This window comes from Nomascus leucogenys, chromosome 11 (genome assembly GCF_006542625.1).
Source record: "Nomascus leucogenys isolate Asia chromosome 11, Asia_NLE_v1, whole genome shotgun sequence".
In the NCBI taxonomy this organism is placed as follows: Eukaryota; Metazoa; Chordata; class Mammalia; order Primates; family Hylobatidae; genus Nomascus; species Nomascus leucogenys.
This window is the reverse complement of record NC_044391.1, coordinates 114,432,917-114,451,174: the sequence shown is the minus strand read 5'-3', so window position 1 is coordinate 114,451,174 and position 18,258 is coordinate 114,432,917. Positions and strand designations below refer to the sequence as shown.

At 39.7% G+C, this 18,258-nt stretch overlaps 1 protein-coding gene across 1 annotated transcript in view; it reads left to right on the top strand.

Moving 5' to 3' along the window:
* Positions 1-18,258, top strand: part of ATP13A5 (ATPase 13A5) — a 126,115-nt gene that overhangs the window by 12,046 nt on the left and 95,811 nt on the right. Inside the window, exons 2-5 of the mRNA XM_003256667.3 lie at positions 8,780-8,953; positions 9,698-9,844; positions 10,383-10,453; positions 10,559-10,639. Coding sequence (XP_003256715.2) covers positions 8,780-8,953; positions 9,698-9,844; positions 10,383-10,453; positions 10,559-10,639 — 473 coding nt within the window. The remainder of the gene's footprint in view (positions 1-8,779; positions 8,954-9,697; positions 9,845-10,382; positions 10,454-10,558; positions 10,640-18,258) is intronic.

Here is an 18,258-nt window from a genome sequence, read left to right as displayed (position 1 = left end):
TTTGGGTTGGTTCCAAGTCTTTGCTATTGTGAATAGTGCCGCAATAAACATACGTGTGCATGTGTCTTTATAGCAGCATGATTTATAGTCCTTTGGGTATATACCCAGTAATGGGATGGCTGGGTCAAATGGTATTTCTAGTTCTAGATCTCTGAGGAATCGCCACACTGACTTCCACAATGGTTGAACTAGTTTACAGTCCCACAAACAGTGTAAAAGTGTTCCTGTTTCTCCACATCCTCTCCAGCACCTGTTGTTTCCTGATTTTTTAATGATGGTCATTCTAACTGGTGTGAGATGGTATCTCACTGTGGTTTTGATTTGCATTTCTCTGATGGCCAGTGATGATGAGCATTTCTTCATGTGTTTTTTGGTTGCATAAATGTCTTCTTTTGAGAAGTGTCTGTTCATGTCCTTTGTCCACTTTTTGGTGGGGTTGTTTGTTTTTTTCTTGTAAATTTGTTTGAGTTCATTGTAGATTCTGGATATTAGCCCTTTGTCAGATGAGTAGGTTGCAAAAATTTTCTCCCATTCTGTAGGTTGCCTGTTCACTCTGATGGTAGTTTCTTTTGCTGTGCAAAAGCTCTTTAGTTTAATTAGATCCCATTTGTCAATTTTGGCTTTTGTTGCCATTGCTTTTGGTGTTTTAGACATGAAGTCCTTGCCCACGCCTATGTCCTGAATGGTATTGCCTAGGTTTTCTTGTAGGATTTTAATGGTTTTAGGTCTAACATTTAAGTCTTTAATCCATCTTGAATTAGTGTATAAGGTGTAAGGAAGGGATCCAGTTTCAGCTTTCTACATATGGCTAGCCAGTTTTCCCAGCACCATTTATTAAATAGGGAATCCTTTCCCCATTTCTTGTTTTTGTCAGGTTTGTCAAAGATCAGATAGTTGTAGATATGCAGCATCATTTCTGAGGGCTCTGTTCTGTTCCATTGATCTATGTCTCTGTTGTGGTACCAGTACCATGCTGTTTTGGTTACTGTAGCCTTGTAGTATAGTTCGAAGTCAGGTAGCGTGATGCCTCCAGCTTTGTTCTTTTGGCTTAGGATTGACTTGGCGACGCAGGCTCTTTTTTGGTTCCATATGAACTTTAAAGTAGTTTTTTCTAATTCTGTGAAGAAAGTCATTGGTAGCTTGATGGGGATGGCATTGAATCTATAAATTACCTTGGGCAGTATGGCCATTTTCACAATATTGATTCTTCCAACCCATGAGCATGGAATGTTCTTCCATTTGTTTGTGTCCTCTTTTATTTCATTGAGCAGTGGTTTGTAGTTCTCCTTGAAGAGGTCCTGCACATCCCTTGTAAGTTGGATTCCTAGGTATTTTATTCTCTTTGAAGCAATTGTGAATGGGAGTTCACTCATGATTTGGCTCTCTGTTTGTCTGTTATTGGTGTACAAGAATGCTTGTGATTTTTGTACATTGATTTTCTATCCTGAGACTTTGCTGAAGTTGCTAATCAGCTTAAGGAGATTTTGGGCTGAGACAATGGGGTTTTCTAGATATACAATCATGTCATCTGCAAACAGGGACAATTTGACTTCCTCTTTTCCTAATTGAATACCCTTTATTTCCTTCTCCTGCCTAATTGCTCTGGCCAGAACTTCCAGCACTATGTTGAATAGGAGTGGTGAGAGAGGGCATCCCTGTCTTGTGCCAGTTTTCAGAGGGAATGCTTCCAGTTTTTGCCCATTCACTATGATATTGGCTGTGGGTTTGTCATAGATAGCTCTTATTATTTTGAGATACGTCCCATCAATACCTAATTTATTGAGAGTTTTTAGCATGAAGCGTTGTTGAATTTTGTCAAAGGCCTTTTCTGCTTCTATTGAGATAATCATGTGGTTTTTGTCTTTGGTTCTGTTTATATGCTGGATTACATTTATTGATTTGCATATGTTGAACCAGCCTTGCATCCCAGGGATGAAGCCCACTTGATTATGGTGGATAAGCTTTTTGATGTGCTGCTGGATTCGGGTTGCCAGTATTTTATTGAGGATTTTTGCATCAATGTTCATCAAGGATATTGGTCTGAAATTCTCTTTTCTGGTTATGTCTCTGCCAGGCTTTGGTATCAGGACGATGCTGGCTTCATAAAATGTGTTAGAGAGGATTCCCTCTTTTTCTATCCATTGGAATAGTTTCAGAAGGAATGGTACCAGTTCCTCCTTGTACCTCTGGTAGAATTCTGCTGTGAATCCATCAGGTCCTGGACTCTTTTTGGTTGGTAAGCTATTGATTATTGCCACAATTTCAGAGCCTGTTATTGGTCTATTCAGAGATTCAACTTCTTCCTGATTTAGTCTTGGGTGGGTGTATTTGTCAAGGAATTTATCCATTTCTTCTAGATTTTCTAGTTTATTTGCATAGAGGTGTTTGTAGTATTCTCTGATGGTAGATTGTATTTCTGTGGGATCAGTGGTGATATCCCCTTTTTCATTTTTTATTGCATCTATTTGATTCTTCTCTCTTTTCTTCTTTATTAGTCTTGCTAGCGGTCTATCAATTTTGTTGATCTTTTCAAAAAACCAGCTCCTGGATTCATTAATTTTTTGAAGGGTTTTTTGTGTCTCTATTTCCTTCAGTTCTGCTCTGATTTTAGTTATTTCTAGCCTTCTGCCAGCTTTTGAATGTGTTTGCTCTTGCTTTTCTAGTTCTTTTAATTGTGATGTTATGGTGTCAATTTTGGATCTTTCCTGCTTTCTCTTGTGGGCATTTAGTGCTATAAATTTCCCTCTACACACTGCTTTGAACGTGTCCCAGAGATTCTGGTATGTTGTGTCTTTGTTCTCGTTGGTTTCAAAGAACATCTTTATTTCTGCCTTCATTTCATTATGTGCCCAATAGTCATTCAGGAGCAGGTTGTTCAGTTTCCATGTAGTTGAGCGGTTTTGACTGAGTTTCTTAATCCTGAGTTCTAGTTTGATTGCACTGTGGTCTGAGAGACACTTCATTATAATTTCTGTTCTTTTACGTTTGCTGAGGAGAGCTTTACTTCCAACTATGTGGTCGATTTTGGAATAGGTGTGGTGTGGTGCTGAAAAAAATGTATATTCTGTTGATTTGGGGTGGAGAGTTCTGTAGATGTCTATTAGGTCCACTTTGTGCAGAGCTGAGTTCAATTCCTGGATATCCTTGTTAACTTTCTGTCTCGTTGATCTGTCTAATGCTGACAGTGGGGTGTTAAAATCTCCCATTATTATTGTGTGGGAGTTTAAGTCTCTTTGTAGGTCACTCAGGACTTGCTTTATGAATCTGGGTGCTCCTGTGTTGGGTGCATATATATTCAGGATAGTTAGCTCTTCTTGTTGAATTGATCCCTTTACCATTATGTAATGGCCTTCTTTGTCTCTTTTGATCTTTGTTGGTTTAAAGTCTATTTTATCAGAGAATAGGATTGCAACCCCTGCCTTTTTTTGTTTTCCATTTGCTTGATAGATCTTCCTCCATCCCTTTATTTTGAGTCTATGTGTGTCTCTGCACGTGAGATGGGTTTCCTGAATACAGCACACTGATGGGTCCTGACTCCTTATCCAGTTTGCCAATCTGTGTCTTTTAATTGGAGCATTTAGCCCATTTACATTTAAAGTTAATATTGTTATGTGTGAATCTGATCCTGCCATTATGATGTTAGTTGGTTATTTTGCTCGTTAGTTGATGCAGTTTCTTCCTAGCCTCGATGGTCTTTACAATTTGGCATGTTTTTGCAGTGGCTGGTACCGGTTGTTCCTTTCCATGTTTAGTGCTTCCTTCAGGAGCTCTTTTAGGGCAGGCCTGGTGGTGACAAAATCACTCAGCGTTTGCTTGTCTGTAAAGTATTTTATTTCTCCTTCACTTATGAAGCTTAGTTTGGCTGGATATGAAATTCTGGGTTGAAAATTCTTTTCTTTAAGAATGTTGAATATCAGCCCCCGCTCTCTTCTGGCTTGTAGAGTTTCTCCCAAGAGATCAGCTGTTAGTCTGATGGGCTTCCCTTTGTGGGTAACCCGACCTTTCTCTCTGGCTGCCCTTAACATTTTTTCCTTCATTTCAACTTTGGTGAATCTGACAATTATGTGTCTTGGAGTTGCTCTTCTCGAGGAGTATCTTTGTGGCGTTCTCTGTATTTCCTGAATCTGAATGTTGGCCTGCCTTGCTAGATTGGGGACATTCTCCTGGATAATATCTTGCAGAGTGTTTTCCAACTTGGTTCCATTCTCCCTGTCCTTTTCAGGTACACCAATCAGACGTAGGTTTGGTCTTTTCACATAGTCCCAAATTTCTTGGAGGCTTTGTTCATTTCTTTTTATTCTTTTTTCTCTAAACTTCCCTTCTCTCTTCATTTCATTCATTTCATCTTCCATCAGCGATACCCTTTCTTCCAGTTGATCGCATCTGCTACCGAGGCTTCTGCAATCTTCATGTAGTTTTCGAAACTTGGCTTTCAGCTCCATCAGCTCCTTTAAGCCCTTCTCTCCATTGGTTATTCTAGTTATCCATTCACCTAATTTTTTTTCAAAGTTTTTAACTTCTTTGCTATTGTTTTGAATTTCCTCCTGTAGCTCGGAGTAGTTTGATCATCTGAGGCCTTCTTCTCTCAACTCGTCAAAGTCATCCTCCATCCAGCTTTGTTCCGTTGCTGGTGAGGAACTGCGTTCCTTTGGAGGAGGAGAGGTGCTCTGTTTTTTAGAGTTTCCAGTATTTTTGGTCTGTTTTTTCCCCATCTTTGTGGTTTTATCTACTTTTTGTCTTTGATGATGGTGATGTACAGATGGGTTTTTGGTGTGGATGTCCTTTCTGTTTGTTAGTTTTCCTTCTACCAGACAGGACCCTCAGCTGCGGGTCTGTTGGAGTTTACTAGAGGTGCACTCCAGACCCTGTTTGGCTGGGTGTCAGCAGCGGTGGCTGCAGAACAGCGGATTTTCGTGAGACCACAAATTCAGCTGTCTGATAGTTCCTCTGAAAGTTTTGTCTCAGAGAAGTACCGGGTTGAATGAGGTGTCAGTCTGTCCCTACTGGGGGGATGCCTCCCAGTTAGGCTGCTCAGGGGTGAGGGACCCACTTTAGGAGGCAGTCTGTCCGTTCTCAGATCTCCAGCTGCATGCTGGGAGAACCACTACTCTCTTCAAAGCTGTCAGTCAGACAGGGACATTTAAGTCTGTGGAGGTTCCTGCTGACTTTTTGTTTGTCTGTGCCCTTCCCCCAGAGGTGGAGCCTACAGAGGCAGGCAGGCTTCCTTGAGCTGTGGTGGGCTCCACCCAGTTCGAGCTTCCTGGCTGCTTTGTTTACCCACGCAAGCCTGGGCAATGGCAGGCGCCCCTCCCCCAGCCTCACTGCCGCCTTGCAGCTTGACCTCAGACTGCTGTGCTAGCAATCAGCGAGACTCCGTGGGCATAGGACCCTCCGAGCCAGGTGCGGGACACAATCTCCTAGTGTGCCGTTTTCCAGGCCCATTGGAAAAGCGCAGTATTAGGGTGGGACTGACCCGATATTCCAGGTGCCCTCTGTTACCCCTTTCTTTGACTAGGAAAGGGAAGTCCCTGACCCCTTACGCTTCCCGAGTGAGGCAATGCCTCGCCCTGCTTTGGCTCGCGCACAGTGTGCTTCACCGACTGTCCTGCACCCACTGTTTGGCACTCCCTAGTGAGATGAAACCAGTACCTCAAACAGAAATGCAGAAATCACCCGTCTTCTGTGTGGCTCAGGCTGGGAGCTGGAGACCAGAGCTGTTCCTATTCGGCCATCTTGGCTCCACCCAATGTTATTAATCTTTTCAGGGTACCAATTTGGCTTTGCTGCTTTTATTTATTGTGTTGTATTTCTACTTTCTGTCTTATTTCTGCACTCATCTTAATAATTTTTTCCTTTTTTGGGGTTTAATTTGCTTGTTTTTCTAAAACTTCTTGAGTTGGAAGCTTAGTTTATTGATTTCAAACTTTTTTTCTTTACTAAGATATGCATCTAAAGCTGTATTGTCTTAATTGCATTCCATGGATTGTCTTAATTGCATTCCATGGATTGTCTTAATTGCATTCCATGAATTTTTATTTCTCAATTTTTATTTTCATTCAGTTCGAATGATTTCCTAATATTTATTGTAATTTTTTATTTGACTTACATGTGTTATTTCAAAATATGTTGTTTACTTTCCAAATATTTGGGAATTTTTAAGTTATTCTGTTTTTAATTTCTAGTTTAAATATAATGTCATCATACTTTATGTCTGAGAATGTGCTCAATTTAGGTAAGTATTTTATGTGTATTTGAAAAATATTTGAATTCCACAGTTGTTGGCTGTAATTTTCTGTATTTGTCAATTAGATCAATGTAGCTAGTGGAGTTGTTCAGAATTCTTGTATTCCTGCTGAATGTTTTGTCTGCTTATTCTGTTGGTTATTGAGATAGGGGGGTGTGCTAAAATCTCCAATGATGAGAGTAGATTTAAATTCCATCAATTTTTCTTTACAATTTTTAAAACTATGTTTTTTAGATGTGCAAAAATTTGGGATTGTTATGTCCTCCTCCTGAATTGATCTTTTAGATTATGAAATATCCTTCCTTTTCTCTCATAGTATTTTTTCCTTAACTATCCTTAAAGAAATATAATTTGTGTGATAGTAATATAGCGATATCAGCTTTCTTCCACTTTTTGCATGGTATATTTTCCCCTTCTTTTCCTTTTTAACCTATCCACTTATTTATGTTTAAAGTGTGTCTCTTGTAAATAGCATACAATAGGTCTTTTATTATCTAGTCTAATAATCTTTGCTTTTAATCATGGCATTAAGGCCATATGCATTTTATGTAATTACTAATATAGTTGGGTTAAATTTCATAATGTTGCTACTTGTTTTCCATTTATTCTACTTGTTCTTTGTTCTTTTCTCCATTGAACATTATGTCACAGTATGCTCCAGGTTTCTACATTAGCATCACAGATTTTGTTTTTAAGGGCTCTACCGTAGTCCATTGTTTTGATGTTTCACAACTTACTGAACCATTAGCTATCATTTGGTTTTTCCAATGATTTTGCTATTACAGATAATGCTGCACTGAACAGTGTATATGCAAAACTTTCTCATTTAGATATTATTTCATTAGGGCATATTTTCAAATGAAGAATTACTGATTCAAAGAGTAGAAATATCTTTACAATTCTTGATACAATTTGCCACCTTACTGTTCCTAAAAAATTATTCCAGTTCACAAGGCTATTAGCACTATATAGCTGTAGTGGTTTCACTGCAGTCTTACTAGCATCGTGAGTTTGTTTTTTAATTTAAAAACGTTGTATAGAAGAGAACTGAAGGGGTACCAGAATTATGATTTTCATTGCCATTACTGTATACAAATAAACAGAAAAAGAGAAAGTTATTTATGAATGAGCTCGTTTCATCTACAAGCTAGACTAAAATTCCAAGTTGTCCTGCTTCTATTTTTGCACACACTTTGACTTTGGCAGTAAGCCCCTGTAAATAACTCTTGGTAAAAGAATGTATATTTATGACACAATATGTAAAGTGGCATATACATTTTATTTGGTCCTAATAAAACTATAATTCACAAATAAAACTAAAGCAGGTTTATAGAATCAGAGGGAACAGAAAGAGAAAGAGGAGAACTAATAGAAAACATGCTTAAAAGCAGGGTGAATGCATATTTCTAATTCAAACCTTATTTGAATAATCTCAAAATAGAGTGGCTGCCTCACTGAACTGAATGAACTTTTTTCTCAGGTGGATGATAGTGTTGAGGGTGAGTGGAAAAAATCTTAAGCCAAGAGATGTTTTATAGCATGATCTAAACTGGCATAAAATGCAGGATATTCCCTCATCAAAAGTGTTCCAGACACTTAGTAGAAACTAAGTTTCTTGACATTATAGTCCTGTGATCTGGACCTGAAAATTCAGAGTTCAGTCATATTTTTAAAAAGCACAAAAACAACAACAGCAGAACCTGAAATAATAGTATAGTAGAGATATTATTCATAATCAGCATCCCTCAGGGGCTTCAAAATGCACTGAAAATTTAGTTTTTCAAATCTAAAAAACAATGCTATGAAATGTCACTGTAGAAGTTGGGAACTAGAAATTGGTGTTGAATAAGCAAATCTATTGTTTGGCAATTTTTCCTTCTAGAATCAAATCTCAAATCTGTATTCAGTTTATGACAAATATTAACTAACCTAGTAAAAGTCCAAATATTTTAGCATATTACTGTCAGGGTAAATAAATATAAGCTGCTTTTTGAAAGTCTTTCCTGTCCACAAGTAATTCCTTAATTTATATCATCATACTGTTTTAGAAAACAGTACAATTATTCACACTTTCAACCATCCTCAATCATGTTATTATAAGACAAAGCTGAATGGATAAAGCTAGATGTATGAGTGTAGATCACATCTGTCATAATTTTATCATCTTCCTACAATAAATTCATATTAACAACGTTTAAAATACCTAATGCCTAAAGAAAATAAATCTGCCTCAAAACATGAAGTATTTTATAAAAATCTGAGGTGACTTATGAATATATAGAAGCAAATAAATTTGCCCTTTCCATACTCTTTCTGTTTAATGTTTTAGTTCCATTTACCAGGGTAGTAAAATAAGTCCTTCTTTTTTGATTTGATCAGCGGACAGCTGCAAGCAGTCAACTTGATTTAACCACCTACAACGAGATTCCTCTCCCAACCAACATTCCTTCATCTAAAGTTTGGTTTATTGAAAGAAAATACTTTGTTTATGTGAAAAAAAGAAAAATAGAGTGATCTTTTAAATTTATTCTCCAGGAGGTGTTTGGTTACCGGGACCACAATGTACGGAAAGCCCTCTGCCTTGTTGCATCCGTGCTGACCTGTGGGGGCCTTCTGCTGGTGTTCTACTGGATACCCCAGTGGAGAGTGTGGGCCAACTGCATCCCATGCCCCTTGCAAGAAGCAGACACTGTTTTGCTGAGGACAACAGTGCGTGCCCTTCTGTTTTCTATTTCAAATGCCATGATCGTGTCTTCTGTATTGCCTCTGTGGCACAACTCTGTGGCTGGTATTATATTTCAGAGGGTAGATTTCCTCTATTTAAAGAGTTTCCATACATCAAAACAGGAGACGGCAAAATTATCTCTGAAATCCAGTTGCTATCTCCCATTTTGACCCAGGAATGAAGAGCATTTCTTCTGCTTCAGCTTGGGGAAATTTCGACCACATCAGGCTAACAGGGAGTGCTGTTGGCCATTACATGAGCAGTGGCTGTCAGTGTTACAGCTTTTAGAGACCATAACATGGGAATGGTTATTCAGTTTTTCAAAAATATGTATTTTGGAGGATATTACACATTTTAAACACCTAGATGTCACTTTAATATAGCTAGAAACTTTTCTGGATAGAAAGCTTTCCTGAAAAGTATTATCTTTCTTTTTATTATCTAGCACAGTGGTTATCAAATTTTAGTGCATATCAGAATCATCTGGAGGGCTCATTTTGAAACAAGGACGCCGGCCCCACCCAGAGTTTTTAATTCAGTAGGTCTGAAGTGGGGCTGAGAATCTGCATTTCTAGTAAGTTCTGAGATAAAGCTGATGTTCTTGTTTGGGTCGAAGTTTTGTACGAAACTTTGAAAACCACTTGTTTAGCACTTGGTAGGTACTTGGTTGATTGAGCACCTTACTGAATAACACTTGAGAATTTCATGAACTGGATTGTCTTTTCCAGGATGAATTTCAAAGATATATGAGGAAGAAGGTATTCTGCCTCTACTTATCCACACTGAAGTTTCTTGTAAGCAAGAAGTGGGAAGAATCCCTGGTGGCTGACCGCCACTCTGTCATAAACCAAGCCTTAATAAAGCCAGAGTTAAAAGTAAGTTACTTGAAGAGTATGGTGTTATGCATGTATGCAGAGAAAGCATAAAATAACTGTTTATTAAATGAAAGTTCCGAATATCACACTTTTGGAATGGGAATGACAGCTATGTATCAAAGAAAGTGAGACTGGCTGGGCATGGTGGTTCACGTCTGTAATCCCAGCACTTTTGGGAGGCCAATGTGGGTAGATCCCTTGAGCCCAGGAGTTTGAGACTAGCCTGGGAAACATGGCAAAACCTCATCTCTATTAAAAAATAAAAAATTAGCTGAGGGTGGTGGTGCTTGCCTGTATTCCCAGCTACTCAGGAGGTTGAGGCAAGAGGATCAATTGAGCCTGGGAGGTCAAGGCTACAGTGAGTGGTCATCACGCCACTGCACTCCAACCTGGGTGACAGAATGAGACCCTGTCTCAAAAAAAAAGAAAGAAAGTGAGACCCACAAGGGGATCTGCATCCTGCATTGAACACCACTCCCCTCTCCCAATGAACTTTATGTTATGAATGACACCTGTTTTATCACATTTGTAATCGTAGCTGCGATGCATCGAAGTGCAGAAAATCAGGTATGTTTGGAACAACCTGGAGAAGCGGTTTCAGAAAGTTGGGTAAGCACAATGTTTTGTCACCCCTAAGTCAGGATATAGGGGAAAAACACTGATTTGTTGAGTGCTATGAACTGAAGTGTGGTTCCTATCCTGACTACATCCTAGGTTGCTAGAAGACAGCAATTCCTGCTCTGACATCCATCAGACATTTGGATTGGGTCTGACCAGTGAAGAGCAAGAGGTCAGGTAAGACTTATTATATGCCTTAAGAGTAAACTCTGCCAGCAGAAAATGAAGTATCAAATCACTTATCATCAGTGCATTGTTGGCATAATGCTTCATCAGCGTGATATACTCCAAGTTCACTTACTGGCAGCAGAGATATCCTAAATTGTTCTCTTTTTAGGCAAACTTATTTTTACAAACACTAAAAGAACAATGCAATCATATAAAATTTGATTTTTTATCTCAGGCTTGTAGAGCAATCATCTTTGTGTTGTCTTTGTATTTTTCCTTTCTTAAAAAAATCTTGAGTCATTCCCTAAATGTCAGCTTAGTAATCCTCCATATCCTTGGAGAGATAGAAAGACAATACTATGATTGCATTTTATTCTGAAGAAATACCCCTGGAGATGAGGATTTTGCTTGCTCAGTTAGTTATGCTATTCACCACTATATCTGCAGCACCTAGAACAGTGCCTGATTCTTTGGTAGGAGCTCAATACATAGTTCTAGAGTAAATGAGTAAGTTAATACATTCATTGATTTGTTAAATAACAAATAGGTACTTCGCAAGGAACTAAGGATCTAAAGATAAAGGTTTAGTCATTGTCCCAGAGACACGGACTAGTGAGAAAGAGAGGCAAAAATGGTGGCACAATCATGAGATTGGTACCTATAGATGCACATAAATTAGGAAATGCTTATGCTATTATTAACTCACAGAGATACAGAGTCCCAGTTTTCTTCAGCTATTATTTGAAATGATGAATCCTGGCAAATCTGAAAGGAAATCATTACAAGTCTTCCCCCAGAATCTTATCATCACCTTTATTTCTCACCCATTTTTAGAGAGAGTGTCTGCTTAACCTTTACAGTCAGCCAGAAATACCTATTCTCAAGCTAAGAAGTAATCGGATACTTTAAAATATGGGTTTTAAGCTCCACCCTCATAATTCTGATAATTCTGTAGAAGCAAGGGGTACTTAGAAGATACACATTTTTAGCAAGCAACCCCCATAATTCTCACACACACCAAGTCTAAGAGTTACTGATCAGTTGTTTATAAGTTTTTCCTCTGTCAGACACTGTGAAAAATGAACCAGACATCTGGACTAGGGCAATATTGCAAAATGCCTTAGAAACGGTATTATTATGTCAGATTTCAGATGTAATGCTCAAAACATTGACACGCAAAAAAGTTTTTAAAGTTCTCAAAATATATTGGTTTAATAGCACTAAATACGAGACATGTAAAGGATTTATCTAGGACATTTAAGACCTCTAGTTGATAGATGTAGACATACTCTGCCTCAGTAACCACTTCCACAGGAAAGATTTCCTGTCAGTGCAGCTACCTCATGTTTTTTTCTTATTTATCAAGCACCAAACTTTAGTAAACATTGTACATAATCTGATAATTTAAATCTGATCCATGACTGGGCGCAGTGGCTCACACCTGTAATCCCAACACTATGGGAGGCCAAGGCGGGTGGATCACCTGAGGTCAAGAGTTCAAGACCAGCCTGGCCAACATGGTGAAACTCTGTCTTTACTAAAAATACAAAAATTAGCCAGGCGTGGTGGCCTGTGCCTGTAGTCCCAGCTACTCAGGAGGCTGAGGCAGGAGAATTGCTTGGACCCGGGAGGTGGAGGTTGCAGAGAGCTGAGATCGTGTCTCTGCACTTTAGCCTGGGCAAAGAGTGAGACTCTGTCACAAAAAAAAAAAAAAAAAAAAAAAAAAAAAAAAAAAAAAAAAAAAAAAAAAAAAATCTGATCCACACAGTATAGAACTTGACAATCTAATAAGCAAGACAAAGAGTATCATTTTCCAAATATGAAGAATGGAGCAGATAATCTACTTATAAACGTAGTCATATTTATGTTATTTGGGGAGTGAAAAGAGAATAAGTAGAATATGGAAGAGTTTTTCATTTCATTTTTTAGGGTAAGGCCGAGGCCTTTAAAACATTAAGTGTGACGGATGGTTGAGTAATATCTTACCAATTTCCTGGTGAATTTGAGCTTGCTTTCATTAAAAAGCAAATGCATAAAATGAGAAATGAACGAGGATACACAGGAATCTCTGATGATGAAAAGCTACAGAGTTTACATGCAAACTTTTTCTATGGGCTCCCTAGCAGCTGGGTAAAGAGAGAAAATGCAGATTTACATAGTTCTCACTTTTCAGTAGCGAAAGCATATCCAAACGTCAGGAGAAATAACTTTACTCTGGAGAGAAATTTCAGAAGGGATCAGGAAGAGGGCAAGTAAATTGTCCCAGGAGTTCCATGTTCCTTAGCTTCACCTGTCATGAACTGAACTCAAACTTCCATCTTAGTGTCTGTCCTAGACAGGTCAAAAGACATTCGAGGTAATTCTTTTACATCACAGAAGTGAGCCCATAAGGGAAAAATAAAAATAAAAAACCTACCTGATTCCTCAACTAGTCAAGTAGTCTTCCTATTAAGATTATCAGTTGAGCATCTCTTCACCTTATTTTTCACTCAGCCCACCCACCCTGCTTCTGTCCCTTTTGTTTAGGCTCCAGAAAATAAAAGGAGTAAATGACTTCCTGGCAGCAGAAATGGAAGGACTCTCTCCCAGCCCTCCTGCACCACCACACACACACACACACACACACACACACACACACACACACGAATACTTGAGGTTAAGTCCAGACCAATCACCTTGCTGGTGACCTAGCTCTCAGGAAGAAAAAAAGCTTTGATAGACAGGGTTTGCTGGTTTCTATGGTAGGAATATTCCATCCATGGCCAACTTAAGCCACCAAGGTGACATCACTGAATGTGAAGCTGGGAAGACAGGCTCCCCATTGATTTAGTGATTCTTCAAGGCCAAATTTAATTCTCAATGTTTACCACAGCCTTGAGAGAAAAGGCATGCTTGTCAGCACCAGAGGAAAGGAATCCGAGTGACAGACAGCAAGAGAAGGTAGGTTTGCCATTAATGCGTAGCTCCAAACTGACAGAATCTGTTCCATTAGAACACAGAACATCAGAAGAGAGAGAAAGAAGCAAAAAGAAGATGGGAGAGAGAGAGGGACAGAGAGAGGCTGCTGTGAGACCCTACTCTCTTACTCCTCAGTCTTGGGGAAAGGAAAAGTTAGAACCCATGCTTATATACCATGACCTCTATCCGCTTTGAAACCACCTCTAGAAAACAGCCCTGTAGTAGATACTCAGCCATCAGATCAGCATTTACAGAAGGATCAAGGAAGGGCTGGTTGGAGGAGAGGAAAGGGGCTTTGCTCATTCTTCTGGAAGCCAATAATATAGTCTTAACTATTAGAATTCAATTAGAAGTTAATGAGTTACTTAAAAATATAACATGTATATATCCTTTCTTTAAAATTTAATGCATAAGCTATTTAATAAAAATTAAATGAACTGAGATCATTTTCTTTTTTAATAAAGTGGAATTATCAGATCCACAGTTCTATGGATCTTGGCCCATTTAAAGTATAAAATCACTTAACTCTAATGCCTTATTTAGAGCAAAGCCTTACAGAGGAACCAGTAAAGCTAAGTCCAGAATCTCCCTGACAGGATCCTGCACTCAGTTTCTTTGTACCCCTATCTCCATTCCTGATGTCCTCCTGGTCCGTTTCCTTCTGCATCCCTATGCCTGGGAATGCTCAAGGCCTTTCCCCAGAAAAACTGACTGGAAGCGCCTCACTTAGCTCACATGGAGGGCTTGAAATCCTCTAAGAGCCCACCTTCTTGAGTTTTCCTGAGGCTATCTGAAAACATGCAATTTAGGCAATGAAAGAAATGGGCAGCTCATAGATGAGGACTAAAGTAAAAAACTAAAATAACTTTCACGTCATTTGTAGAATGGAGATACATTCTCTGTATAAGTGTTTCATTAAAGTACACAAGCAGGTTCAAGCTGTAATGAAAAAGAGATGTTTTCCTTCCATAAAGCAATTTCTCAAAATATACCAATCTTGTTTTTATTATTGTTTTTAGTGGAAGGGCTCGAAGGCCAGCACTCTTGTTGTACAATACAACCACATCCAAATCCCAGAAGTTGGATGCCATGTCCTGTGCATCTGTGAATATCTTAGGTCTTCCTCCCTTTATAAAACAAGAGTGTTAGGGAAGTCAAGAACTCGCTAACAGAATCACACGGGAACTTTCTCAACCTCTACATGTCTGCTTCCTAAAAATTCCTAAGTTCCTGGAAGTGGGTTATGCCAGAATCTCCTGGCTTGACATTGTGTGTATGGAAAACTATAGACGTCCCTGCCTGCCAGAGACCCTGTTGGAAACTTATCAGAATGGAAGCAGTGAGCAAAAAATAGGTGTAGTTTGAAAAAGCTCCACCATAATTCTAACATGCCCTTCCTTCCTCCTCGAGGGCTCCTTCAGTCTTTACGACCTAGAGCCTAAAATGGCTACCACACAGCAACACATTATTAACAATTATTGGTGAGTTAATTGAATGAATGAATGAATGAATAACAAATGAAAAGGGGCATGGATCTCCTCCAAGAGAAAGTCCTCCTAGTCATCTGCATTTTGTTTTCTCAGAAATAAATAAATTCTAACAGACTTCCTGATATCTCAGGGTTGGAGGAAACCTCAATGATTCCCCAAGTTTAGCCCATGGTCCCTGCAGAAATCCCCTCCACAGGTTTCCTGCTGAGAAACTGTTCAACTTCTGGAGAGGGACCATCTTCCTCCAAAGCAACTCTTCTTCTAATGGATAGTTAGAACTATTAGGCAGGCCTGCTTAATTTTATTTAGCCTATGTTGTTCTGTGAAGCTGCTGGGAACAATCTGGGGCCTGTTTTCCCTGCCAGCTGGTCAGAATGTCAGCTCCCTTGTTTCTTAGACCTTTCCTCATGTGAACCAGCTTCAAGTCTTATATTTCTTCCCATTGCTCTGCCATTAGTCAATACTCCTGAATATTCTGCTTGGCTTGTGCTGAAACTGAGATGGGTACATTATCTCTAAACATACAATATTTTTTGGCAAGAAGCAGTAGTAGAGATGAAGCAGGAAGGGGCATGCAAGGCTGTGATTTCAATATGGCTCAGATGAGCCGTAAAGAGGATGATCTACACGCAAATATTGATCCACTGGATCCCCGTCCTCATGGGATCTCTTCTCTTAATGGTAATGTTGCCAAACTTGGAGAGCCAAAGAGCATCAGACTCTAGGCTTGCTTTCTAAACTGCTTTCCATACCCCGTGTACTGCCTTGAACCTCATTAATTAATTCTAATATTTAGGGAATATCCTCTAGGTCAGACACTGTGCCCCTAGTGCTAGATTTTTAGACAGGATTTAAAAATCTCTGTTTCTGGGCTGGGCATGGTGGCTTATGCCTGTAATCCCAGCATTTTGGGAAGCCGAGTCAGGTGGATCACGAGGTCAGGGGTTTGAGACCAGCCTGGCCAACATGATGAAACCCCGTCTCTACTAAAAATACAAAAATTAGCCAGGTGTGGTTGTGTGGGCCTGTAATCCCAGCTACTCAGGAGGCTGAGGCCGAAGAATCGCTTGAAACTGGGAGGCGGAAGTTGAAGTGAGCCTAGACTGTGCCAATGCACTCCAGCCTGGGCCACAGAGCAAGACGCCATCTCAAAAAAGAAAAAGAAATATCTGTTTCTTCCTTTAAAGGGACTCTAGGAAACTTGAGGGAAAAGACATTTAAGTATACATTATAATTTAATGATGTAAGTGCTGTTGCTAAGGAAAGAAAGGTTGTTGGCAAGGAGAAAAATAGAGTTAATTGTGCCAGAGGGAGTAAGACTTCAAAGATAGTTGCCATTTATTGAGAACTAAATGCTTTATGTATTTTTCTCATATGCTACTGGTGGCATTTTTTTTTTTTTTTATATTAGGGTCTCCCTTTGTTGCCCAGGCTGGTCTCAAACTCCTGAGGTCAAGCAGTCCTCCTGCCTCAGCCTCCCAAGTAGCTGGCACTACAGGTGTGTGCCACACGACCACCCCAGCTTGATAGCAATTTTATGGTAGGTATGTTTTATAAAACCCCTTTTACAGATGAGAAGAGTGAGGCTGACCCCTCATTCAGCCATCAATTCATTCATTCAGCATATAATAGGCTCTGTTTTAGGCATTCGGAATATATCGATGTCCTCTGGAAGCTTACATTATAGTGGAGAATGCAGTTTGTTTTTTTTTTGCACGCTTATTAAAATGTAAAACATAACGTGTAATTTCAGATAATGATATGCACTATAATGAAAAATATGGCAGGACAAGGAGATGAAGAGAATCTGAATTGAGAGACAGGGTAGCTATTTTAAGGAGCATTGTTAGGGAAAGCCCAGAAAGGAGGTGCTATTTGAACAGAGAAAGAATGAAATTCATTCACAAGGGAACGCCCTTGTTTCGTTCAGGGGCTGAGCAAGTAAGACATACAAAGTTGCGGGGGAAATTAGTTCCAGGTGGAGGGAACAGCAAGCACAAAGTCTTAGCCGGATTCATATCCAGGTCTATCTGCTCCCACGTCTCTCAACCATTAGGCTTGTCAGATCTGGCTCTCAGAGGCTGAGTGGGCATTTGCAAACTGAAGAACGTGGGAAGGGCATTCAAAGCCGAGAGGGAGAGAGATTGGAGGACCGAGTTTGGGGTCCTAAGTTCTGACACTTGGCTTAACAACAGATTATTGCCCCAGACTGTGTAAAAGAGTCCTGAGTACTGAAATGGTTTGAGTTATGGGCTCTTTCCAGCGGGAGGTTTAGGGACTTAAGAAGTCAAAAAGCGTGACGGGCTGTTTGCCCTCTCTGATTCCCAACATCCTTGAACCTCAGTGTTTTCATGGCATGGAGTCAGAAGACCTCGCTTTGAGTCCTCTCTGTCCTTTGCAAACTACAATTGTACTTGGAAAAAAATATGGCTAAGAAGTCAGATAAACTTGGGCTCAGCTCTCTGTTATACCTCAGTGAGACCAAAGATCTCTCGTGCAGATTCTCCCCCTTGGTCCTTTCTGAGGCAGGTTTGTGAAGTGGAGTCATAGACCGTGCTACAAAGCCTACCTCTTTCTAGCTTTGCGACCCTGGAAAAGTTTCTTGGTTTATTGGAGCTTGAGTTTTTATTACAATAGGTGCTCATAACATGAAATCTCATGGGAATAATGTGGTGATTGAAGGAGTTAATGCACATGAAAGGCTAAGTGCAGTTTCTGACACTGTCAACTCTGTTTAAAAGTTACATTGTAGGCCGGGCGTGGTGGCTCACGCTGGTAATCTCAGCACTTTGGGAGGCTGAGGCGCGTGGATCACCTGAGGTAAGGAGTTCGAGATGAGCCTGACCAACATGGAGAAACCCCGTCTGTACTAAAAATACAAAATTAGCCTGGCATGATGGCACATGCCTGTAATCCCAGCTACTCGGGAGGCAGAGGCAGGAGAATCGCTTGAATCTGGGAGGCGGAGGTTGCGGTGAACCGAGATCGTGCCATTGCACTCCAGCTTGGGCAACAAGAGTGAAACTCCATCTCAAAAAAAAAAAAAAAAAAAAAAAAGTTACATTGTTGTGATTAATACTAGATGTGTGCACTTTTGGCTACATGCCGCACTGAATAATTTCTTCCATTGGCAAAAATAGGGATATTCTCCCTTTCCTTTGGACTATTGTGAGGATCAAA